At 32.9% G+C, this 26,233-nt stretch overlaps 2 protein-coding genes and 1 long non-coding RNA gene across 3 annotated transcripts; 1 reads left to right on the top strand and 2 right to left on the bottom strand.

Annotated features, from left to right (window-relative positions):
* Positions 1-15,657: 15,657 nt before the first annotated feature.
* LOC107911444 (uncharacterized) lies at positions 15,658-16,618 on the bottom strand. Its single transcript, XR_001687885.2, has 2 exons — positions 16,184-16,618; positions 15,658-15,886 (listed from the first exon to the last, which is right to left on the bottom strand). It is a non-coding gene; the product is annotated as an uncharacterized lncRNA (long non-coding RNA).
* Positions 16,619-22,004: 5,386 nt separating this feature from the next.
* Positions 22,005-22,565, bottom strand: LOC107911194 (uncharacterized). Its single transcript, XM_016839075.1, has one exon. The coding sequence runs from the start codon at positions 22,563-22,565 to the stop codon at positions 22,005-22,007; it is 561 nt and encodes a 186-aa protein (XP_016694564.1).
* Positions 22,566-23,363: 798 nt separating this feature from the next.
* On the top strand, positions 23,364-25,519 carry LOC107913665 (mucin-3A). Its single transcript, XM_016842317.2, has one exon. The coding sequence runs from the start codon at positions 23,924-23,926 to the stop codon at positions 25,235-25,237; it is 1,314 nt and encodes a 437-aa protein (XP_016697806.1). The 5' UTR covers positions 23,364-23,923; the 3' UTR covers positions 25,238-25,519.
* Positions 25,520-26,233: the final 714 nt, after the last annotated feature.

The following is a 26,233-nucleotide window of genomic DNA, read 5'->3' as shown; positions in this document are numbered from 1 at the left end:
GTTCAAAAAACAAGCAAATAGGGCTAAATTGGAACAGAAAGCAAGAAAATGGGTCAAATTGAAAAATTGCAGAATTGGTGGCAGATAAAATTTTCAAATTTTCATTTTGTCAAATCCTATAATTAGAAATATATATATTTTTGTTGGTTGTTAAACATAATTTTAGGAGGAAATCACGTTAAAATTAGCTTGAAAGGTGTATAAAAAGCCTTGTAATTGTGGCTTGGGAACACAAACTAAAGACTTGAATTCAAAATAGTTTTTCCTTTCTTATGTCTGTAGCTTGTCAAGCATTTTGCCATTTCCTTTCTCTTTTTTTTTCTCATTTTGCTACAATTGCTTTTTAAGTCCCCTCCCTTTTTCAATTATCATCATTACATTAAAATTCATTCTCATAATTCAACAGAGCATGATTAATCTCATGCTCAACTAATCCCTATTTAGCTTTAGATTGGTCATCATTCCGATCGAGAATCATGAGAAATGAATGTGCACTAAAACCTTACAACACTGTATTCATTGGCTCTCCAGAATATGGGGTAATCACATTCGTCCCTCAAAATTAATCCAATTTCAACTCAAAGTGCACATTGGGAGAGAGTTGTTTTGGCGTACAGTTGAAAAAGCAAGTCAGTCGTCTGTCGTATTTGAGTTCCCGCGAACAAATTGGCATGTCCAATTGGAAAAAGCTAGCTGGATACTTTTAAATGAGATAGTGATTGAATTTAAACGAACCACGCGGTTGAGATTGTTAATTCGAGTTGGGCTCTTCTAGAAAGCAAGGTTGTCGAGATCTTAAATTGCGAACGTGTGTTACATGGTTAAATAATTGGTAAGGGTTGGTTTGTAGGTCGTATCAAAACCAACTACACAAGGAAGAGTTAGCGATTGAAGCGTCCTTGATCGCTATAACCACTTATCGTTTAGAAGAAAAAAAATTCACTTTCAATGATCGATTTGAGTTTGGAGTGTACCGAGGCTAAGGATAAGCATTCATATATTTGATTTACCAATTTAATTTAAATTAATTAATTTTATTTTGCAATTATCATTCTGTTATTATTTCATTTGATTTTATACTTTTTTTCCTTTATCAACTAAAATCCCCCTATATTTACTTTTCAGCTATGCACGTACAGGTTGTGGGTACGACAGCTACTTAGACTTTGGAATCTGGTCACATAAATAGGAAAATTAGGAGTCCTAGTCCCTGTGGGATCAACCCTATTTCTCTATAATACAATTTAATTCAATTAGAGCATAGGAAATTATATTTAGTGGTTTCGACGCTCATCAAATTTTTGTGCCATTGTTGGGAACTTGAAAAATAATTATAATTTTCATTTCTTTTACTTATGACCAGGTCAAAATCGAGGACCTTAGAATTTGAATCAAAAATTGAAAATTTAGCTCGATCACTATAAAGAGAAGCTATTCGACGTGAAAAAAAATTGCAAGTGAAAGAATCTGATATGAAACACTGTCTTACATAGAAGATATTTATGATACATTCAATGAACCAAAAAAATGGAAAATCAAACCATTCGATAACTCGCTGCAGCACCAGATGAGCAATAGTCACTATGCATAACTTATCTGACGGGAGAGATACCATTTGAGTTAAAATTGGGGTTAACTCATCTATTGCCCACTATTTGCGGTTTGCAAAACTAGAATCCCAACACTCATCTTATGAAGTTGCATATAGTTTGCTTAAGTATGAACCTCAAGGAGCAACTGAAGATCAAATTAACTTAAAGCTTTTCTTTTCTTGTTAGCTGACTTTGTTAGAGAGTGGCTGTCTTATTTACCTCCAGGATCAGTTAATATATGAGCTGATATGTCTCGCTTGTTTCTTAACTGGTTCTTTCCAATAGCTTGAGCAGCTGAATGAAGGAGAAATATTGTCGGGATATGACAAAATGAGGCTAAGTACTTTATGACTAATAAAAGCGATACAAGAAGTTATATGCAAGTTGCCTATGACATGGCCTAACTTTACAATCACTTATTCAATATTTCTATGAGGGGTTACTCCCCATGGAAAAAAAGATGATTGAAGTTGCCAGTCGAGGGGCACTTGTTAACATGACTCTTCAAAGAGCAAGGTAATAGATTTTAACCATGGCTGCGAATTCTCAACAATTCTAACCAACTACGGAACCAATGAAATGAGTTCATGGGCTAAGTACTCCATCCTTAGAAGATAAAATTGACAAGCTCACTAATTTAGTTCAAAATTTATTTACAAGAAAAACGAACCCAGCTCGATTGTGCAGGATTTGTTCCATGCTTGATTATCCAATAGACTTGTGTTTGATTTTACACGAGGATACAACAACATGAGTAGATGTCGTTGGGAACATCCTAGGGCCACCCCAAAGGCACTATGATCCACATTTATATACTTACAATGCAAGGTGAAGATATCACCAAATATGAGCTATGGATCGAATCTTCAGTACAACCAACTGTATCAACCAAGGCCACCTCGAACTTAACAATTTCAACCCCCAAAGACATTTCTTAAGGCCATAGTAGAGAGATTAGCTGCTAGTACCAAAAATTTCCAATAGAAGACTGAAGCGCACCTACAAGAACTAGATAGCAAATAAGTAAGCTTGCGTTTGTGGTTAGTCGTTTGGAATCCCAAGGAATGTTGTCGTCTCAACCAAAGCCAAATCCACAACAAAATGTAAGTGCTATGACATTAAAAAGTGGAACAGTTTTGGGGCCAACACCTAGCACGAGTCATGATCATGAAACTAGATGGGAAGAATAGAAACATAATCCAGCAACTATTACAAAGTCGGCTCCACAGAAATCACTCGTGGTACCACCCTCATTCCCTAGAAGGCTCGCCCAATGTAAAAATGAGTGAGAAGAGAGAGAAATGCCAAAGATATTTCAGAAAGTTAAAACTTACCTTTGCTCGATGTGATAAACAAGTTCCACGCTATGCGAAATTCTTAAAAGAATTATACACTAGCAAAAAGAAGCTCAAGGGTAATGAAATAGTAGGTGTAGGAGAAAACGTCTTTACAATTTTACAAAAAAAATTCAACCTATGTGTAAGGACCAATGTATGGTTGTTATATCTTGCAAAATAGGTAATGTCGGCATTAAAAAGGCCAAGTGTGATTTAGGTAAAAATTTTGAATTGTCTCATTTGCAAACTAAACTCTTGCCTTTCGCTTTGTATGACCGAGAATTAGAGCTCAAACTATTACCAGAACATTTAAGGATTCTGATAAAGGAAAAGGTGAGCCCGAATGGAGAAGCTCAAAGACGACTCAATTCACTAATGATGGAGGACATGAAAAAGGAAATTTAGAAATTATAAGACACTAGGAGGATATACCCAGTTTTAGACAGTAACTAGGTTAGCCTAGTTCATGTAATACCTAAGAAAATCGACATGATTGTAATTAAAAATTTAGCAGGAGAATATCAAAAATTACACATTCAAGAGCTTGAAGTAATTCGACATGATGAATATGAAAATGCTCGAATTTATAAAGACAAAACCAAGGTGTTTCATGATCAAAAGATAAAATGATTTTTAATAGGATAAAAAGTGTTACTTTATGATCCCACACTAAGGATCTTTGTAGGTAAACTTCGAACCACATCATGAAAATGTTCGAAATTATAAAAACAAAACCAAGGTGTTTCATGATCAAAAGATATCTCGTAAACGATTTTTAGTAGGACAAAAAATGTTGCTTTATGATCCCACACTAAGGATCTTTGCAAGTAAACTTCGAGCCAAGTGGTTAGGTCCTTTCGTTATTACTCAATTGTTTTCTCATGGTGCAGTCAAAATTAAGGGCAAGAAATCCAGAAAATGCTTCAACGTCAATAGACAAAGGTTGAAACTTTTTTATGAAAACTTCCAAGTGCACGTGGTGGAAGAGTTAATTCTCGAGGAGCCAAACGGATAAAATTTTCAAGTCGTCGAGCTAACGACATTAAAGAAAAGCGTTTTTGGGAGACAACCCATATTTATTTTAATTTATTTAATTTTGAATTCAATTTAATTTATGTTGAAAATAAAAAACAATAAGATTATTATTTAATAATGTGTTGTATTCTAGGAACAATGATGGAGGCAACAAGCTAAAAATGGCGAAAAAATGCTTTCAAGACATACCCATTATTGCGATTTGTTGAAACAAACACCCAGGACTACCAAATCAAACCGGTCAACCACCCTCTACCAAATTTAACATACATGGTAAGTACACTTGACCCTTCTCTTTCTTATTCTTTTAAAATTTCACATTGTGGGTAATGTGGGCTAAGTAGGGGGATTCGTAAGACATGCCATACTATTACTTGCTCTATAACATATTACTTGCTTCTTGTTGCATGTGTTAATACTTATACTGAGATTATTCCTTAATTTGTTTTGAAATTGAACCTTCAATTCCTATACTTAGTTAATTCAAATGGTGGGGTAATTCATGAATAATTTCTTATTGCTTAATTTGATTGACAAGTGTTTTGAAGAATTGAAAATATTGTGGCTAAGTCAACATTCCATGGTAATTGTTAGCTCTTTAAACTTGTTTAATAAAAGTACTTGAGTCTCATTTAACTAATTTTATCTTCTATAAAAAAAGTTGAAATAATAAAATATGTATACATACTCCGCTGATGACTTAGTTATGAGTGAAGATTTTAGAAATTTGACTAAAATAAGTAACCGAGATGAGGTGATTGAATTGTCATCTCATTTCGCGTCAAAAGATTCGAGTGACAAACCAAAACTTGCAAACACTCCGATAACCAAGTTGTCATGGGTAAGGAAAAGCAATCTGTTTGGAGACGTGTCAAATTTTGTAACCAGGTTAATGCTTTGGCTGTCATCTCATTTTGCGTAAAAAGATTCGACTACATCCCAAAACTATTAAAAATTTTGATTGAGAACGATCACCTTAGAAGTTCAATTAAGCTTTAATTTAGTGAAGTAGTTGATTTTTTCATGACATTAGAATTTTATAAAACGCTTGTTGATTGAACTTAGCAACTGTTTATTCATGCTTCACTTAAATTATTGCATTACGCTTGGTTGTGGAATGAGACTTGATTTCAAATTTTTTGGGAATAATTTCTAGTATGTTAATTCACAACATGCTTGAGGACAAGCATTGGCTAAGAAGGAAGGATTTGATAGAAAACTAATTTTTTGTGTTTAATGTACTTATTTTTGGTCAAATTTTGAATAGAATGCTATTAAGCTTGTGATCTCTTTTTCAAATTTTATCAAGAAGCAATTGGAATGTCGAAGTTCAAAAAACAAGAAAATTGGGTTAAATTAGAACAAAAAACAAGAAAATGGACCAAATTGAAAAGTTGTAGAATTGGTGACTGATAAAATTATCATTTTGTCATTTCGTCAAATCTTATAATTAGAAAAATATATTATTTTTTGTTGTTTTTTAAACATATTTTTAGGAGGAAATCTTGCTAAAATTAGCTTTTGAGAGGTGTATAAAAAGCCTTATAACTGTGGCTTAGGAACACAAACTAGAGACTTGAATTCAAAGTAATTTTTCCTTTCTTATGTCTACAGCTTGTCAAGCATTTTACAATTTCCTTTCTTTTGTTTTCCTATTATGGTGCCATTTCTGTTTAAGTCCCCTCTCATTTTCACCTATCATCATTACATTAAAATTTATTCTCATAATCCAACAAAGCATGATTAATCTCATGCTCAACTAATCCCCATTTAGCTTTAGACTGGTCATCATTCCGGTCAAGAATTGTGAGAAACGAATCCACACTAAGACCTTACAACACGATATTCATTATCTCTCTAGAATATGGGATAGTCACATATGTCCCTCAAAGTTAATCTCATTTCAACTCAAAGTGCATGTTGGGAAAGCGAGTCGGTTATCTGTCGTATTCGAGTTCCCGTGAACAAATTGGCGTGTTCAATTGGAAATAGCTAGTTGGATACTGTTAAACTAAACCTTGTTGGGTAATATGTTTTGATATAACAAATTAAAGTACTTTTGAATAAAACTAAAGTTGAGTAATTTCATGAAATCAAGTTGAAATGGTTTTAATTGAATCAAGCATTTTCAAATATGTTTTAATCATTTTCAGACTAGTTAGAAATGCTCTAAGAAAAAAAGTATCGATACTTTTTGTCTAAGTATCGATATTCTACATGATATCGATACCCCTCTATTAATCGATACCAAATTGACATTCTAAAATTTGTAACCTCTACTAAGTATCGATTTGGTACCGATAATTTTCATAAAAGTATCAAGTAATCCCTCAGGTATCGATATTCTTGCTCTAATGGTCACTGAGATTAGCATTAATTACAAAAAAAATATCGATACCCTTTTAGTAGGTATCTATACTTGTTGCTGCAAGTGAAGTTAATGACTTGGTATTTGATCCCCAACGGCTACATTCACTTCTACAACAACCACAACGGTTGGAAATCAATTAGAAGGTATACATATCATCTTCCAAAGGTTTAGCAACAACACGAGACATGTGTAAAGCATAAACATCAATCAAAACAACTTACAACTTAATTTTTTCATACATTTTCTTGTAAACACTTGTGAGTTTTCATTGTATTCATTTAGCTCAAGTGTTCTTTTTTGTATTTGTGCTTAATTGGCAAACATCCTAATCTTGTAAGGATTATTTCTTTATTTGCTTATTTGCTTCTCTTTAAGAGAGGGTTAATTTTTAAGGTTTGGGTAGAAACCTTAAGGGGGTTGTATCTTAAGATTTTGAAGCTTAAATCTTAAAAGAGATTGTAAGGTTAAACTTTGTCCTCAAAGGTTGCCAAATTAGTAAATTGGAGAAAATCATTCGTTGTGGTAAGCTAAGTTAGTGGAGTAGGTAATTAGGGCCAAACTACTATAAATTATTGTGTTATTTGTTGCACAATTTTTATTTCTTCCACCACAACATCTTAAAGGCCTATTCAACTTCCTTATTGGTGTTCTCGAGTTGATCCTTTCGAGCTAACAAATACTATCAAGGGAGATAGTGATTGAATTTAAATGACCCATGCGGTTGAGGTTATTAACTCAAGTTGGACTCTTCTAGAAAGCAAGGTTGTCGAGATCTTAAATTGTGGATGTGTGTTACATGGTTAGATAATCGATAAGAGTTGGTTTGAAAGTTGTATCGGAACCAATTACAAAGGAAGAGTTGGTAGTTGAGGCATCCTTGATCGTTATAATCACCTTATCGTTTAGAAAAAAATTCACTTTCAAGGATCAATTTGAGTTCGGAGTGTACCAAAGCTAAGGCTAAGCATTCACATATTTGATTTACCAATTTAATTTAAATTACTTAATTTTATTTTGCAATTATCATTCTTTTATTATTTCATTTGATTTTATACTTGTTTTTTCTTTATCAACTAAAATCCCCATTTATTTACTTTTCAACTATGCATGTACAAGTCGTGGGCACGACAACTGCCTAGACTCAAGAATCTAGTCACATAAATAGGAAAATTAAGAGTCTCAATCTACTTCTCTATACTACAGTTTATAGAGTGTAGGTATTTATATTTGGTGATTTTAAAGCTCATCATAAATTATGATCTATGTTTGCCTAAATTTTTTGTTAAGCATGTATGTTCATTTATTTTGCAGTTTTACAACCTGTGAATATATCTGATAATAAAGTAGATTTTCTTGAATTAATTAGTGAGAACTTTAAGTTTTGGAAGGAGAGCATTCTTCTCTAATTGGGGTGCTTGGATATTCACTATGCCATAGTGAAATCTGAGCCATATATTACTAAAATCAGCGCTCAAGTTAGTCTTGCTCTGTATGAAAATGGGAGCGATCTTATCGCTTGAGTATTATGTTCATAAAGAGTAAGGTTCCTGCTAATATTCGTGGCTCAATTGAGCATTATGAAAATGTGCAAGAATTATTAATGACTACTATAAAACAGTTCAAAACTTCTCAACAGTCATTAGTCAGCACCCTAATAATGAAGTTCACATCAATTAAACTCACTATCGTGAAAGGTGTACGTGTTCACATCAACAAGATAAGAGATTTAGTAGCTCGATTAAGAGCACTTGAGGTTGAAATGTTTAAATATTTCTTGTGCACTTTATACTAAACACTCTTCCACCTCAGTATGGGCCATTTAAGATCTCTTTAACACACGTAAAGATAAGTGGTCTGATAGCTTGTTCATTTTGCATATTTTTCGTGCTTTACTCGACTTGTTCTTGAATTAGTTCCTGATAATTGGTAAATTTTGTGTTTAAATATTGATAGGGACAAAATTCGGTTGCTTTAAATCAAAGACAAGTAAAGAGGGGATTAACTTGAAGCATGAGAAATAAAAGAGGGGTCAAATCGTAAATTTGAGACATTTGAGGGGCTGTCCAGATGTTTGACCTTGTAAAAGCCAAATTTAGAAAATAAAATATGATATTATTTCATGGAATTAGTAGGTAGGTGGAACTAGCCTAATTTTAGTATATTGTTTATGTATAAATAGGTGGTATGATACACTTAAAAAAACACACATGAATTCACTTGGAATTGAATAGAATTATTTTTTTTCTCTTCCAATTTCATGCGTCATTAGCATACTACTATTCCATTTCCATTTCCTTGTTTCTTTGCAAAACTGTTTAATTACTTTCTAAGTACATTCCCTTCCCAACTTTCGCCATTTTCATTCAAATCCACTCTAAAACCAACCAAAGCATGATTAAATTCATGCTTTACTAAATTCAAATTAGCTTTAGGCCGGTATTCTTCCCGATAAAGAATCGTGAGAAATTGTATTCGCACTAAAAATCTTTCAAATCGATATTCACCATCTCTCTGGTATATCAAGATTGACAAATTTATCCCTTAAAGTTAACTCGATTTCAATTCAAAAAGCGTATTGGGTTAGCGTCGTTTTGGCGTACAGTTGGGAAGATGAGTCGACTGTGATGTATTTAGATTTTCATGAACAAGTTAAGGGCGATAGTGCTCAAATTTAAATGTCTCGCACGATTGAGGTCATTAATCTAAGTTGGGTTCTTCAAAACGCAAGGCTGTTGGTGTCTTGAATTGCGAACGTGTGTATCGCGATTAAACAATCGATAAGGGCTGGTTTGCAGGGCGTACCGAGATCAACTTTGAGAGGAAGAATTGGTGGTTAGGATGCTCTTAGCCATTATAACCAACTTATTGTTTGGAGGAGAAAACTTATTTTCGAGGATTGATTCAAAAATTAGAATCCACCAAGTCTAGGACTAAGGCTTTATATCTCTGTTTACAAATTCAAATTTAATTCCCAATTTAATTTTATTTTTGATTTATTCAATTTTTTATTTTTTTCCATTTCATTTATTTAATTTCTAGTCATTTTGAAAATTCCCTAATTTATTTATTTTTCAGCACATTGTTTGGAGTCGTGGGCATATCTATTGCCACGATTATCAGCATGATAAAAATTCTGTTCACAAGAAAAACATGAAAGTTGATCATAATCACCAATCTCTATGGAATCGACCCTATTACTCTTTACTACTGCTTAGAGTTATTTTACTGTAGGAATTTTTTTTATTTGGTGGTTCCGACGCCCATCATGGTCTATCGATCAACTTTTGACCATGTTTGATTAGGAAGAGGGTAGACTCATATTGCAGATGGGAAATAGTGCAGTGTCGGTTACTCAAGGAAAGAAGACTGTCCAAGCCAAGTAAAAGGGGAAGGCTAAAATGTAACCCCAAGGTGACATAAAGAAACAGTCCAAGTGTTTCTTTTGTAAAAAGAAGGGACACTTAAAGAAGGATTGTGTCAAGTTTAAAAGTTGGCTTGAAAAGAAAGGTAAATCAATCTCACTTGTTTGCTTTGAGTCCAATATGGTTGGTGTTAGTTATAACACATGGTGGATTGGTTATGGTTCTACAATCCATATATCAAATTTCTTACAGTGATTAAGTAACCAGTAGGAGCTGAGCAACACCTCTATTCAGGAAAGAAGATGGAGTTGCATGTGGAAGTAATTAGAACATGTGAATTAGTGCTTAAGAGTGGCTTTGTTTTAATTTTAGAAAATACTTTTTATATTCCCAATTTTTCTAGAAATTTAGTTTCTATTTCAAGACTTGCACCATTTGGGTATTGTTTTAGTTTTTCAAACACTAGTTTCAGTTTATTTTATAAATTTGAACTTGCTAGAAATGGTGTTTTATCTTATGGTTTTTATTCTCTTAATTTGTAAAATAATTTCACTCATAATGTTATGCACGTTCAAACCAGTACAAAACATTGTGTTATAAAAGAATATTTCTCTATTTTATGGCATCGAGTACATAGTACTTTAGATTTTACTGATTTCAATACTTGTATAGATTTCATTAAAGGCAAGCAAACTAACAAGTCAAAGAAAAGTGCCAAGAGGAGTTCAACCATATTGGAAACCATCCATTCTGATATATGTTGCCTAGATATAGATGTGAAGGTCAAAAATACTTCATCACTCTTATAGACGATTAGTCATGATGCATGTATCTCTACATGCTTCATCACAAGAGCGAAGCATTAAAAGCCTTTAAAGTTTTCAAGGTTGAAATTGAGAAACAATGCGATAAGCAAATCAATATTGTGAGAACCGATAGAGGTGGTGAGTATCATGGTAGATACACTGAGGATGGATGAGCACCTGGTTCATTTACAAGGTTTTTTCAAGATAATGATATAATTGGCCAATACACCATTCTAGGCTCACCTGATCAGAATGGTGTTGCGGAAAGAAGAAACCAAACTTTAATAGACATGGTGCAAAGTATGCTTAGTATCTCTAAGCTGGCTAAGTCCTTATGGGTTGAAGCTCTCAATATGGCTGTATATATATTAAACTAAGTTCCAACCAAGGCTATCCCAAAGACACTTTTTTTAGTTGTTTAAAAGTTGGAAACCAAGTTTGCGACATATACGCGTATGGGGATGCCCGTCTGAAGTAAGAGTTTATAATCCATAAGAAAAGAAATTGGACCCAATGACCATTAATGGGTATTTCATTGGATATGCCGAAAGGTCCAAAGGATACGTATTCTATTTTCCATCTGATAGCATTAGAATTGTGGAATCGGGAAATGAAAATTTCTTAAGAATGACTCAATCAATGAGAGCGATCTGTCTTGGGACACGATTACCGTAGGTCAACCTTCTACTTCAGGTGAGAGATTGATTATCATACATAACAACCCTCAAGCTCAACTAAGTGTTAAACAACCAATTAATGTGCTGAAAACACTCCAATAGATCAAGTTGTTTAAGAAAATCTAAAAATTATTGAACAACCAATTGAACAACATGATCCGCAAGGAATTGTTGGTTCAACATTGAGGAGATCTACTAAAGAAAAGAAATCAACAATTTCTAGTGACTATATTGTGACTATATTGTGTATCTGCAAGAGTTTGACTATAATATTGGAGCTGAGAATGATTCTGAGTCATTTTCACAAGCCATGAGTTACAGAGAGTCATTGTGGTACAATGCTATGAAAGAAGAGATTAATTCCATGAAAAGCAACGATGTTTGTGATCTTGTGTCGTTACCTAAAGGCGTAAAAGCCATTAGATGTAAATGGGTCTTCAAACAAAAAGACTCAATGGGAAACATAGAAAGATATAAAGCTAGACTCTCTGCGAAAGAATTCATTCAACGAGAAGGAATTGATTATACTGAGACTTTCAGTCTTGTATCTAAGAAAGATTTCTTACGCATTGTGTTAACATTGGTAGCTCATTTTGATATCGAGTTACAACAAATGGATGTGAAAACCACATTTCTCAATGGTGACCTAAATGAAAAGGTATACAAGAAACAACATAAAGGATTCTCCTCTAGTGATGGTGAACACTTGGTATGCAAGCTAAAGAGTCCATATATAGATTGAAACAAGCCTCCCTACAGTGGTATTTAAAATTCCATGAAGTTATCTCTTTGTTTTGTTTTGTTGAGAATATTATGGATAAATGCATATGCCAGAATGTCAGGGGGAGTAAAATTTGTTTCCTTACTCTACATGTGGACGACATTTTACTTGCAACAAATGACAAGGGTATGCTGCATGAGGTGAAACAATTTCTTTCTAAAAATTTTGATTTGAAAGATATGGGTAATGCGTCTTATGCCATTGGCATTAAGGTTCATCATGATAGGCATTGTAGTATCTTAGGTCTATATTAGGAAACCTATATCAACAAAGTTTTAGAAAGATTCTGAATGAAGGATTGTTCATTGAGTGTTGCTCATATTGTGAAAGGTGATAAGTTCAATTTGAACCAGTGCCCAAAGAACAAATTTGAAAGGAAACAAATGAAAAACATTCCCTATGCTTTTGTTGTTGGAAGCCTAATGTATGCTCAAGTTTGCACAAGACATGACATTGCATTTGCAGTTAGAATGTTGGGAAGATATCAGAGTAATCCAAGTATTGACCATTAGAGAGCTGCAAAAAAATTTTTGAGATATCTTAAAGGTACAAAGGACTACATGCTTACGTACAAACGATCAGACAATTTGGATGTGATTGGCTCCTTCAATTTAGACTTTGCTAGTTGTGTTGATTCATATAAATCAACATCAGATTACATATTTATGTTTGCTGGCGAAGCGTTAAGCAATCTTTAACTGCTACTTCCACTATGGAGGTTAAGTTCATTTCATGTTTTAAGTCTACCTTACATGGAGTATGGTTGAAGAGTTTCATTTTTGGGCTTAAACTTGTGGATTCGATTTCTAAGTCATTAATGATATATTGTGACAATTCAGTTGGTGCCTTTATGGCTAAGAACAACAAAAGTGAAAGTCGAAGTAAACATATCAACATTAAGTATTTAGCCGTAAGGGAACATGTTAAAGAAAAGAAAGTGGCCATTGAACACATTAACGCCGAGTAGATGTTAGTTGATCCTTTGGCTAAAGGCATGCCACCATACAAATTTAAGGATCATGTTGTCACTATGTGACTTGTTCCCATATTGTAAAATTTTGTTATAAGAACAATTATAAAAAAGCTCTGTCAAGTTTGATATTTCTCATATTTTGTGTGCACATTAATTTTATTATTTCGAGAAATATCACTAAAGTTTGGACCTGGAATAAACATTGGGTTTATTAGTTAAGAAATTTGGGCTAAAGCGTTGAGACATGACATATTATGATACATGGAATATACTACTGAAATTCTAAGAGAAAATATTGTCATGATTCAAGCATTATATTTTGACTCCAAGTATTCATGGGCAATACAAATCACCACTATATACATCCCCAAGCATAATGTCCTTAAACACCAAAAATAAAAATAAAAAAACAATTCCATCTAGTGAGGTTTTTGAGTGCTTAGAAGACTTTGGCGATTTTAGTGTTTTCGTGTAGCTAAATTCGATGTCCTCATCGGTTGTTTGACGCACTCAACAGTTGTGTTACAACGTCTGGATTTTGACATTTGATTTAGGCAATGACTAAAGATATTTATATTTGATATTTTTCACTACACTTTAACATTTAAACCGTAATTTATGCTTACATAAACAACATACATTTTTCCTATCACTAAATCCTACTTATCTAACCAATTTAAACATGAGAAATTTCTAATTTAATTTATGTTAGTAATACAAGTCTTACTTCTTCTTCTTTATTTATACAATTTAATTAATGTTTCTATTTAATTTTACTCAAAAAATTGTTTCTATTTAATTATTTTTTCTTTAAGAAACTAGTCTATACTAATATAATTTCCCTTAAAATAATAATTTTATATTATTAATATAAGAAAAATACAATAGGTCATGGTTGAACAAGAAAACCAACCAACTCTTTTTCAACTACTACTCAAGTTACCTTTTCTTTCTCTTTTACCCCCAAAAAATGTTATCCAAAAATCATTAATATTGGTCTTCCTTACTACTCACCTTACTATTTCATTTACAAAAATTACTTATTCATCTTTCATAATTAAAAAAAAAACCCTCAAACTATAATTTTATATTTATATCTATATGTTATTATTTAAGAATTTAATTCAGTTGGTGTTACCTATCAACTAATTTTTAACTTAAATTATTAAAAAATCATTATTTTTATACAGTAATAAACATTATTTTGAGGGTATTTTATATTGACTTAATATAACATTTGGTACATGAACTTGACGTTTTTTTCTAGTTTGGTACCTAAATTTTTTTGGTCCAAATTGATACTCAAACTTAACTCTTTTTCTTAAGTTGGTACTTAATCTTTTTGGAGGTTCAATTTGGTACCTGACCTAATTTGGTACCTAATCTTTTTATTGTTCGATTTGGTACTTGTCAAATGCTTTACAAATTACTCCAATATACTAAAAAGTTTTTTATGAGGTAGCAAAAATAATCAATTTATGACCGACATGTGACAAATAGAGCTGTACATGGGTCGAGCCCTAACAAAATTTTAGGCCCGATCTGAAAAATGGGTTAAACTTTTGCCCAAGCCTAACCCGGATAAAAATGTTAAAACTCGTGTGAGCATAAAATGGGCGAGCCTAAAGTGGGTTTGGGTTAATCGTTTGCAAATAATGTTAAGATGACTATATAAAATTTTTAATTAAAAAATGTGAAAATAAAATATTATAAGTATTTTTAAAAATAAAAAAATAATATGGGTGAGCCTAGAATGGGTCTGGATTAATCTTTTGCAAATAATGCTAAGATGACTATATAAAATTTTCAATAAATAAAAAAATAAAAAAATGCTAAATAAAATATTATAAATATTTTTAAAAATAAAAAAATAATATGGGCGAGCCTAAAATGGGTTTGGGTTAATCTTTTGTAAAAATGGACAGGCTTAGGCAAAATTTTAGGTCTATATTTTGGGCTGGACCGAGCTTGAACAAACATAAAATATATTAATCTTGTAAGAAAATATAATATCGTATGTAGTATTAATATGTCAATTACAATGATAATGCAATACAATGCAGTAGCAGTAACACAACAAAATACCTGTAATTGGGCAGAGTTGAAAATTAGAAGATGAATTTTGTTAAGGCCTTAATGAATAGTTTCCTTAAGACAAATTTGACCTCTCCTCAATGCTTTGAGTAACGTGGACGTCTGTCTCCCAGGATACAACAACAAACGATCATAGTAGTAGCACAACAACAGTGATCAATCGAACGCAATCTTGTTTTTCTCTATCACCAAGAGAAATGAATTTAGAATGAATTTTTTATATTGATGGTTTTTGATGATGTTTTTTAAATCTCCTAACTTGGCTTTATATAGAGGGGAGGAAATGAATCAAGAGATTTAGACCGATTCATGAAGAGTTTTGTTGAAAAATTAATAGATATAAGTGAATAGAGGCAATGAATGAAAAAAAATACAGTATTAAACCAAGAGATACAATTGTTTAAAAGATACAACTGTATGAAAAAATGCAACATTAAACCAAGAGATACAATTATTTAATTTGAGCATCAATTTATCATTCATCATACAACAATTATTTTCCAACAATCTCCCACATGAATGAAATTGATGGATCAATGAGACTCAAAGAGGTGATAGATTCTGTAATTAGCCCAATTTGCCTGAGCCCGATTGAAAAAATAAATTAAAAACCAAATAAAAAAACAACATAAAATAAGTCCAATTTATTAAAAGTCCAATAACAGTCCAATTTTTTATTACAAATCCAATAAAATAGCAGGCCTAAAATACTACCTAAAATACTAAGCCTAAAACCCAAATTAGCCCAAAACTTTAAAAAAAAAACCCTAGAACCTTCAGCCACTGCTCCCCCTACACGCGCGCCTCTAGCCCCTTCCACGTCACCCCACGAACGGCTCCTACATACGGTGGTTTCACCTAAAAACAGAAACAATAGCATAGCAACAACAACAAATAGCAGAATAACAGAAATAATTTTTATTTATTTTTATTTATTGTTTCGGCTATATAAGGCCGATTGCAAATTTGTAAAAGGGGATACAGAAAAAAAACTTCCAGAAAGAAATCTAAGAAGAAAAAAATAGAATTTTCTAAAGGTGATTTGATATTTTTTTCTCTTTTCGTTGCTTTTCTTTTCTGTTCTTGAATCATCCATTTTGTTTGCTCAATGTGTGTAAAAAAGAAAATGAAACAGTTAAAAGGCGAGTAAATTACCTGGTGTTGTTGAATCCTAGCCCACTCCGTCACAATCGGAGTTCTGGCGAGGATCGAAGGGCCTTGGAATGGCTAGGATTCCGAACAGTTAATGGCTAGGGTTTTGCCATTCTGTTTTTAAAGTGGCTAACACATTTTAATCTTGTTTTTTTAGTTTTTATAGTGACTGAGCAACAACACCGTTTGAGGCCTGTTTCAATGGCTTTCAAAAAAGTATCTTGTTGGCTATACCCGAGGACCTGACCCTGATGCGGCTAGATCTACGCGTTTTGGTCTTGGTAGGGATATTTGTGCCACTAGTCCCTCTGTTTTAGTTCACATTTCTAATTCCCTTTTTCTCTTTTTTAAAAATTTACCCAGTTTGTTTTGAATTTTTTCATTCTGATCCCTTTAAACGTGGAGTTTAGGAACCTTGGGATAATTGTTGTATTGATCCCTCGCATTTCAGCGCATTCATTATAATCTTTTATTTATGCTTTTTTTTTTCATTTTTTAAAAATTCTGCTTCATAGTTTATGTTATCTTGCAAATTAATACTTATTTTTTTAAGCTTCATCATTTACGTTATTTATTTTGAATTTATCACACTTTATTTATTTATTTATTTTATTAAAAAATCATCATCAATTGTGTATATTTATCGTAAAACTATTTTATTTATTTCAAATTAAAGATCTCATTCGTATTAAATTGTTTATTTATAAATATTTATATATTATTGGCTTTAATTATGGCTTTGCATTAAATTTCATTTATATATTATTTATTTTAAATTGTAAATATATTGCTCGTTTTCAAAGACTATTAGCATACATTTTTTTATCTTTATATGTTATATTTTATATTAACACATATATATAAGTTAGTCATGTATATGTAATTTTAAATGATTTTTTAAATGATTTATTTAAATTTGTTCCATATAGCTTAAACTTTCTCCTATATCCTTTGTTTGGGATTGTTTGTATTATTTTAGATTTTCCCATTACTCATTTCATTTTAGTATTAATGTGAGTTTTAAAGATAACATATTGTATGATTATTGCTATTATGTATGTTGTATTTCCTAATTTGTATTTATTGGTTATTTGTTGATTGTTAGTGTACATTTCGTTTTTTGATTACCACTTTACATTGTATATTATTATTCCATCACGCTTTATTTGCTCAAAAAAGTTACATTTAATATCATTTAAATTTTCAAAATATTTTATTCCAAAAGCTTTCGAGATAACGTAATATTCGGTATTTGAGATCTTCGAGAAGATTGAGCCCTAACTTATTGGATTCCAATTTTTCTCGTTGAATCTAAATAATCGAGTATCTTTTCTTTAATCAAAACATAAATAAAAAGCTCATTCTCAAGAATTCGATACGTTGTGTCCTAACTCATTGGATATGACATGTTGTTCTCTTGAGATGATAATTTTTTTTTAAAAAGGCAATATTCTATGTTTGGAATTTTGAGAAATTGTACCCTAACTTACTGGGCTTCGATTTTTCATCTTACTTAAACAATTGAATATCCTTTTTAAACTTCATTGCATGAGTTTAAAAAAAAATCAAAAGACAAGCTCATTTTTGAGGATGAGAAACATCATATCCTAATTTATTGGGTGTGACATTTTATCTCTCCGAATAAGAGGATCTTAGCATATAATTTGATTTGTACAAGTGTCATTTTAAATAAGACAATCGTATTTTAAAATCTTTGTAAATTTTCGATATTAGGACACTAATTAATCAACAAGGTACCAATTTTGGGCGTATCGAGGGTGCTAATCCTTCCTCGTGCGTAATCGACTCCCGAACCCGTTTTCTGGATTTTTTAGACCAAAAATTATCGTTTTAGTAAATTTAAAATTTTATTAAAATGATTAAATTATGAGATGATCCGATCACACCTAAATAAAAAGGATTGGTGACGACTCCGTTTTCGTTTTTCAAAATCCAAGTCGACCCATTTTACAAAAAAGTGGTTTCGACATATTCTACGTTCGAGATATTTGCATAGGATTAGTAGCATCAACCCTTGAACATTTCCTTGTGAAAGTATATTTACTTTACTAGCTGACCAGTAGACGTGATGTCCTTGAACTGCTTTGTCATTTGTGTAAATGATGATATTCCTCATGCAAATACCTCCTTGGCAAGATTTTTTGGTTTTCATGGGTATGTTCATATGGCCGTGAACATCCTCCTGGTTCTACAAGAGCTTAGAGAACTATGCCCCAATAGTCTCCTTCAAGCGGCCCCACTTCACTCTCACATAGGTGACTTATGTTGTTCGTTTCACCAAAACATACAATGGTCATTAAAAGCATTGCTTAAGCTTTTCCACATTCTAATCACTATTTTCATCATAGGAATGGACTCGAGATAAGAACCCCCACAGTGACGTCACAAGGTCTATTCAAGTAGCTTGTCCCATTGAACCTAGATATTGGGATCTCCAATCAACTAGGTTGGGTTTTCCTTCACATAGCTCCTTAAATATTCATGGACTTTAGTTACATTCCTTTCAGTGTTTTGTCAACTTGATCTCGATTTAACCCTTTGGTTAGTGAATCCGTAGTGTTTTCTTTTGATCTTACAAAATCAATAGAGATAACTTCAATTGAGATCAATTGTCTGACGATATTGTGTCGACGACACATGTGTCTTGACTTACCATTATACATTACATTCTATGCTCTACCAATTGTTACTTGGTTATCACAATATATGCATATTATGAGCACAGGCTTTGGCCATTCAGGAATATCCTCTAAAATGTTTCATAGCCATTCTACCTTTTCTCCAAACTTTTCTAGAGCTTAAAACTCAGATTCCATTATGGATCTAGTTATAATCGTTTGCCTTGAGGATTTTAATGACACAGTTCATCCTCTTAATGTGAAAATATAATCTATTGTGCCTTTGGGATTTTGAATATCATATATCCAACTGGTACCAAAGAATCCTTCTAACACAGTAGGATTTTGGAATAATGTAATCCATAGTTCTAAGTATATCTGAGATATCTCAGTACCCTCACAATCGCTTTTCAGTGGTTCTCCCCTCGATTGCTTGTGAATCTGCTTATAGTGAAAGCAATATCAAGTCTAGTGCAACTTATAAGGTACATTAAACTGCCTATGACTCTTGCACATTCCACTTGGTCAACACATTCACCTTTGTTTTTGGACAGATGTTGACTTATATCTATCGAAGTTCTTGCTACACCAAAATCATCATTGCCAACTTTCTCAAGAATCTTGTCTACGTAGTGTGATTGAGTCAATATGAGACCTTCAGATGACCTTTTGATTTGGATGCTCAAAATCACATCAGCAAGTCTTATATCTTTCATGTCAAATCTTGAATTTAACAAGTTTTTGGTACGTTTTACCATTTCATTGTTACTTCCAACAATAAGTATGTCATCAACATATAAACATAGAATTACATATTCCATCAACAGTGGTTTTGGCATACACACATTTGTCACACTTATTAATTTAAAATCCATTTGATATCATGACACTGTCAAACTTTTCATGCCACTACTTTGGTGCTTGCTTAATTCCATACAAAGACTTTACCAATCTAAAGACTTTTATTTCTTGCCTTGGAGCTCATGACCCTAAGGTTGTTCCATGTAAATCTCCTCATCAAGATCTCAATTTAGAAAAGTTGTATTAACATCCATTTGATGAACTTCTAGATTCCGCAAAGCAACAATAGCAAGTATCATTCTTATAGAAGTTATTCTTGATACAGGAGAAAATGTATCAAATTAATCAATGTCTTCCTTTTGTCTATAACCTTTTATAACCAATCTGGCCTTGTACTTATCAACTGTTCCATCTACTTTCATTTTTGTTTGAAAATCAATTTAGAATTTAGTGGTTTAATTCCTTGAGGTAGATCCACTAATTTCCATGTATGATTTTTCATGATGGAATCAATTTCACTCTTGATAACATCTTTTCAAAAAATGTTTTCAAATGAGCATATAGCTTCACTATAAGCTTGATGTTCAGTCTCTAGCACATATGTTAGAAAATCTGATCCAAAGGACTTTTCCACCCTTGCCCTTTTACTTCTTCTTGGCTCTGCCTCGACTTCAACTTCTTGTTGAAAGTCTTGACTATCAATAGTCTCTGAAGTTCATTTTGTTGAACCTGACCCAACTTTCCTTGTTTTCCAAGGGAATATATTTTCAAAGAATGAGGTATTTTTAGATTCCAATATCGTATTCTTGTGAATTCCAGGATTCTTTTATTCATGTACAAGAAATCAATATGTACTGCTGTGGCGTGCATAACCAATGAAAATACAATCTACCATTTTAAGAGTTATTTTCATTTGCTTCGGTAAAGGAACCATTACCTTTACAAGACATCCTCACACTTTCAAATAGTTGTAGAAAGGTTTCCTACCCTTTCATAACTCATATGGTGTCTTGTTATTTTTCTTGTGGGGCACCTTATTTAAAAGGTAATTCGATGATAAAATAGTTTGCCCCCACTTGTTTTGTGACAACTCATAACTTCCTAACATTGCGTTCATCATTTCCTTTAGGGTTCGATTTTTACGCTCTACTACCCCATTGGATTGAGGAGAGTATGGTGGTGTCACTTCATGAATAATACCATGTTGTGCATAAAATTTACCAAATGGTTCAACATATTCACCACCATAGTCACTTATCACCCTCTTAATTCTTTTATTAAGTTGGGTTTCAACTTCCTGCTTATAGAAAACAAATTTCTCTATAGTTTCATATTTGCTTTTAAGCAAATATACATATCAATATTTATGCTATCATTAATGAAGGTAACAAAATATTTATTCTCTTATCTAGTTTGAATAAACTTTAAGTCACAAATATCACTATGTATTAGATCAAGTGATTCAATATTTCTTTCAACAGATTAAAATAAAGACCTTGTTAGTTTTGACTCAACACATGTTTCACATTTATGATTTTAATTAATGTGAAATGAAAGAATGTGATATAAGTTAATTAATTTATGTAAAATATTAGAATTAACATGTCCAAGTCAACCAAGCCATAAATCAAATGACTTAAGCATATAAACAAAAGAAGAAGCATCATTCTTATTCATAGTATTAGTTTTTACAAATATAGTATTGAGTTTCCACATATCATTTAATACATATCCCGTTCCCACAAACGTTCCTCATTTTAACAAAACTAACTTCTGGGATTCAAATATCATCCTAAAGTCATGCATACTTAGGAGGGTTCTAGAGACAAGTTTCTTGCGTATGTCAAACACACACAACACATTTTGAAGTTTCAACTTTTTCCAGAAGTCAACTTCAAAATCACAGTACCTTTCCCATTGATCTTGGAAGTTGCAGCGTTGCTCATATAGAGTTTCTCCCCTTTCTCACAAGGAACCAACTCAACAAATGAGTCATTGTCACAAAAAATATGACGTGTGGCATCAGTATCAAGCCACCATTCTCTTGGATTTGAATCAACCAAGTTGACTTCAGAAACCACAACGTAAAAGTTAATATTAGATACTTCCTTAGAAATATTTTCCACAGCATTGGCCTCGTTTATTCTAACTCTCTTTGGAAGTCTATAATTGGATGACTTGTGTCCCATCTTATTGCAATTAAAGCATTTTCCTTGGAATATTGGCTTCTTGAAGACACTGCCTTTTGGTCCTAGTTTAGACCTAGTCTGAGAATGTTTTCTTTTCTTGGAGTCCTTTTTGACTTCCACTACGTTTGCCTTGGCAAAGTTAGGGTTGGTTGCTTTGTTTAGCCTTTTAGCCGCACCACAATTGTCTTCTTCAATTCAAAGTCTGACAATTAGATCTTCCACTGTCATTTCTTTTCTCTTATGCTTAAGATAGTTCTTAAAGTCATTCCAAGCAGGGGGAAGTTTTTCAATAATGTTTACCACCTGAAAGGATTCACTTATATCCATCCCTTCTGTGAGAATACCATGAATGATCAGTTGGAATTTTTGCACCTGATTTACAATAACTTTAGAATCAACCATTACAAAGTTTAAGAACTTGGCAACTAAGAATTTCTTAGCACCAACATCTTCAATTTTGTATTTATGGTTCAGCGATTCCCATAATTCCTTAGTCGTTTTCTTGATATTGTATACTTCATAAAGTTCATTAGATAAACTGTTCAAAATGTAGTTATAGCATAAGAAATTAAAGTTGTTCCATGCTTCGACAATGTTGAAGGCAGTAATAGCATCTTCCTCATCATTTTTAAAAATAGGAGGATCATCCTTCAGAAGTTTTACCATATTCAACATTGTCAAATAGAACAACATTTTCTGTTGCCACGTTTTAAAGTTCTCTCCAGTGAATTTAGCAGGCTTTTCATTGTGACTCATAGTCACAAGTAACGTTTGGCTCGCAAATCGCCTTAGCCTTTGAATTGGATGAGTTGTTTGACGTATAAGACATTTTTCTATAATTAGAATGAAGAACCAGAATCTGTAAATAAATTAAAATCCGAAACAAAAGTATAAACCAATCTTAAATTAGTTCGATACATCTTAGATTAAAACTACAACAAATAATTTGTCTTAAGATTGTAAGAAAATATAATATCGTATGTAGTATTAATATGTCAATAACAATGATAATGCAATACAATGCAGTAGGAATAACACGACATTAATATTTTCCATCAATTTTACATAAATTTGATTGGTATAATAACATGTTTAGCTCTCATAATTTACATATTTTATCAATTTAGTAATGATTTAACAAATTTAGCTAATTGATATTTTTGTAAATGTATAACTGTTGAAGCTAAATTTATTAAAATTTTAAAATCAATACTAAATTTATTATTTGAGAGAAAGTGGAGAGTTTTTACCCCGAATTATATATTTCATTATTTACGGCATGCATTTATCACACATTTTTATTTCCTTTTTATGGGTTTTGAGAAGGAATGGCGGTGATTGTTGTCATCTTTTTCTTTTATACAATTCACTCAACAACCATCTTCCCAAAATTGTTTGCTTGCCCACCTCATTATTCCCCAACAAAATGAAAATTAATTTTTAAACATATTAAAATGCATATATTAAAATTTCAAAGAGATATTCTTTAATAGTAACCATATATTATATTCATTTGTAGTAGTATATATCTTTTTTTTCTCCTTTTCACACTGTAAGGATCAAAAACCGCAAGTATGTTGTCCTCGGAACCCAATTACCTTTCATCACTCACACATGGGTGCCCCACCCACCCCCTCATCTTTTTTAGAAAGAAAAAGGCTTAGAGAACCAAACGTCTTTCAAGTTTCACCCCCCAAAATAGTTGTCTTTAACCCTTACAAGGGAAAATGATTTTAAGCCCTTTGTTCAAAACAAAGTTTACTTTCATTTAACCTCTGTTGGGCAACCACTTAGTTTGATTTGTGATCCCTGACCTTGTTAATTCCTTGCTTGACGGCATACCCTTTTGTTCATACACAAAGTAAAAGCAAACTATACTGTGTTCCTTGCAGATCAGAGCTTAAAGACAACATGGGTACTTTCTGATTGCTCCTCCTTCCAGAAGATCTTCCTCTTTTTCTTCCTTTTTCCATTTCTTTCTCTCTCCCTTTTGTATTACCTCATGCTTTGTTTTGTAGCTTCCATTCTTAAATGAGTCTTCGAGTAATAGTAACGTAAGAAAACAATCTCCGTCTCCTTTTAAGTCCTTTTCTTTTTTCTTTCTTTTTTGCTGTATGGATTCTGGTAATAGTGGTAGTATGCAATCTTCGAGTGGTGATAGTGAAGAGTATGATTCACACAGTGAGTCAATCTCAGCTCTTTTGGACAATAACGCATCGAGTCATATTGGTCATGGTGACTTGGTTAACCAACCACCGCAGCTGCCGTCTCCACCTCCGCAACGCCAGCAATACCAGAACCACTCTTCATCGGCTATGTTTGACCCTTTATCAAACTACTTTGATCAAAGATCACAGCATCTTACAACAAACCCAAATCCTCTTGGAAATCTTGATGCTGTTTGGTCCAAAAATCTAAGATCTGAGTCCGGTAGCCCTGGTGTTGGTGGGATCGTAGCTTCATCATCACCAACACAACAACAGTTGACCAACAGCAACCAACAAGCGCAAAGCAGAGCCACTTTTCCTTCTGTGCAAATACCTCAAGGACCCGACAGTGATACAAGAAGTTCAGTCTCAGGCGTGAGGGTGCGGAACACTAAGAAGAGATCAAGAGCTTCAAGGCGTGCACCAACAACTGTTTTGACCACAGACACCACTAATTTCCGAGCCATGGTTCAGGAATTCACTGGGATCCCTGCACCACCCTTTACGTCCTCAGCTTTCCCGAGAACTAGGCTTGATATATTTGGTGGTACACCCTCCTCCACTCTAAGATCAATTCATTTAGACCCTTCAACTTCGCATTATCTGTTAAGACCATTTGCCCCCCAAATCCAGTCTCCCTCGTTTGTTTCCTCTTCTGTAGCTTCTACTCCTATTACCAATATCACTTCTGCATCCGCTACTAACGACAGCACTACTACTAGTTCAACCCCCATTAACTACCAACTACCATCAGAGTTAGGCCTTTTAAAACAGCCTCAAAATCTCCTCAACATCAGCATGCAAAACCCAATTCTTAACTTCCAACCTCTCCTTCGAGACCCTCAAAAATACCCACTTCCCAATTCAACCATTCAAGGGTGCTTAGATATTCCATCAAATGGCACTCCTCTCAAAATGGGTGTTTTAGAAGATGAGTTTGGGTTGAGCCAGGGTCACGTTAATACCGACCTCTGTGGGGTCCAAAACATGGTATCATTAGAAGGGGCATTGCCAAGAAATGAAAGAAGAGGATTCCAAGAACATGATCAAAGTCTTCCACGGTCCATCAATGGAAGCTACAACAGTAACTCCCACAGAGTCTCGAATGGGAAAGTGGAGAGCTTGTCTTCTTCGGATTTTAATGGCGATAAAGGGGCAGAAGAAAATGTGGCTACAAGAAGTGAAGGTATGGTGGAATCATGGATATGCTCTTCAGATTAGGAGTATCTATATATTACTAAAAAATATTGAAGGAGATGATGCATGAGAGAGATGGAATCTTACTTGTTCTCTCCCATATTAACCATGACTTGAACATAATTGATAACAGTAGTCCCCCCGTTTAAACCCAGTCCTTTTTATTTACAAGTATTTATCAAAAAAATATTATATATATGTAAATGGTTCTGCTTTTGTTTTAATTTCGAATTTTAAATTTCTTATCTGGTTTTGACTATTGTAAGAATCATAATGTGAAATGAAAATGAGACATTGAAAAAGAAACCATGAAAATCTGTGCTCTTTTATCGTACTGTACATTTCTTTCTGCTGTGTGAATTTTTAGTTTTATGTTATGTGCAACAAAGAAGAAAAACGAAACGACAGGAATAATTTATTGTAAGAAATAGCAAACTGCCCGGAGTTTTGTCCTTTTTTTTTTTTAAGTATGTCCAGTTTCTTTTTGCATCATTATATTATCTTACCCTGAATATTTATATAAAAGAAAATGTAGAAGAAGATGAAAAGAAATATAAATGTTATAAAAATGATGCGGAGGAGTGATGGGTGGCGAGATTTGGGGTATCGTAAGCCGCCGCAATCTCACTTTTAAATACATTTCAAATATTCTTTTCGCTAGTGTGAGTTTGTGCTTCAATATATAAATATTTCTTTTTTGAAACAATTTCATCATTCATTACTTTTTGGTTTTTAATTTATAATAACGTGGATGGATTCCCTGTATATTTTTTAAATATTTTATTCTATTTTTATAAAACATTTACCAATACCATATTGTTTATAAGTTTTCTCTAAATTTATACATAAAAGTAAAGCAAAGTCTATATCTGAGGCATTGCCTTATTTCGCACGTAAAATCATGGTTGTAAGTTCACAAAACAAACTTTTTATTGGTATTGGTGAGACACAACCATGGTTTTTTCTCCTCTTTTGTCTTTTGCTATTGACATGATCCAATCACAGCCAATCGGATATCTA

Source organism: Gossypium hirsutum, chromosome D11 (genome assembly GCF_007990345.1).
Source record: "Gossypium hirsutum isolate 1008001.06 chromosome D11, Gossypium_hirsutum_v2.1, whole genome shotgun sequence".
In the NCBI taxonomy this organism is placed as follows: domain Eukaryota; kingdom Viridiplantae; phylum Streptophyta; class Magnoliopsida; order Malvales; family Malvaceae; genus Gossypium; species Gossypium hirsutum.
This window is presented reverse-complemented; position numbering and strand designations above follow the sequence as displayed.

Bases quoted from the DNA above. Each gene is read 5' to 3' on its own strand.
- LOC107911194 (XM_016839075.1), bottom strand. From the start codon at position 22,565: ATGAGTCACAATGAAAAGCCTGCTAAATTCACTGGAGAGAACTTTAAA.
- LOC107913665 (XM_016842317.2), top strand. From the start codon at position 23,924: ATGGATTCTGGTAATAGTGGTAGTATGCAATCTTCGAGTGGTGATAGT.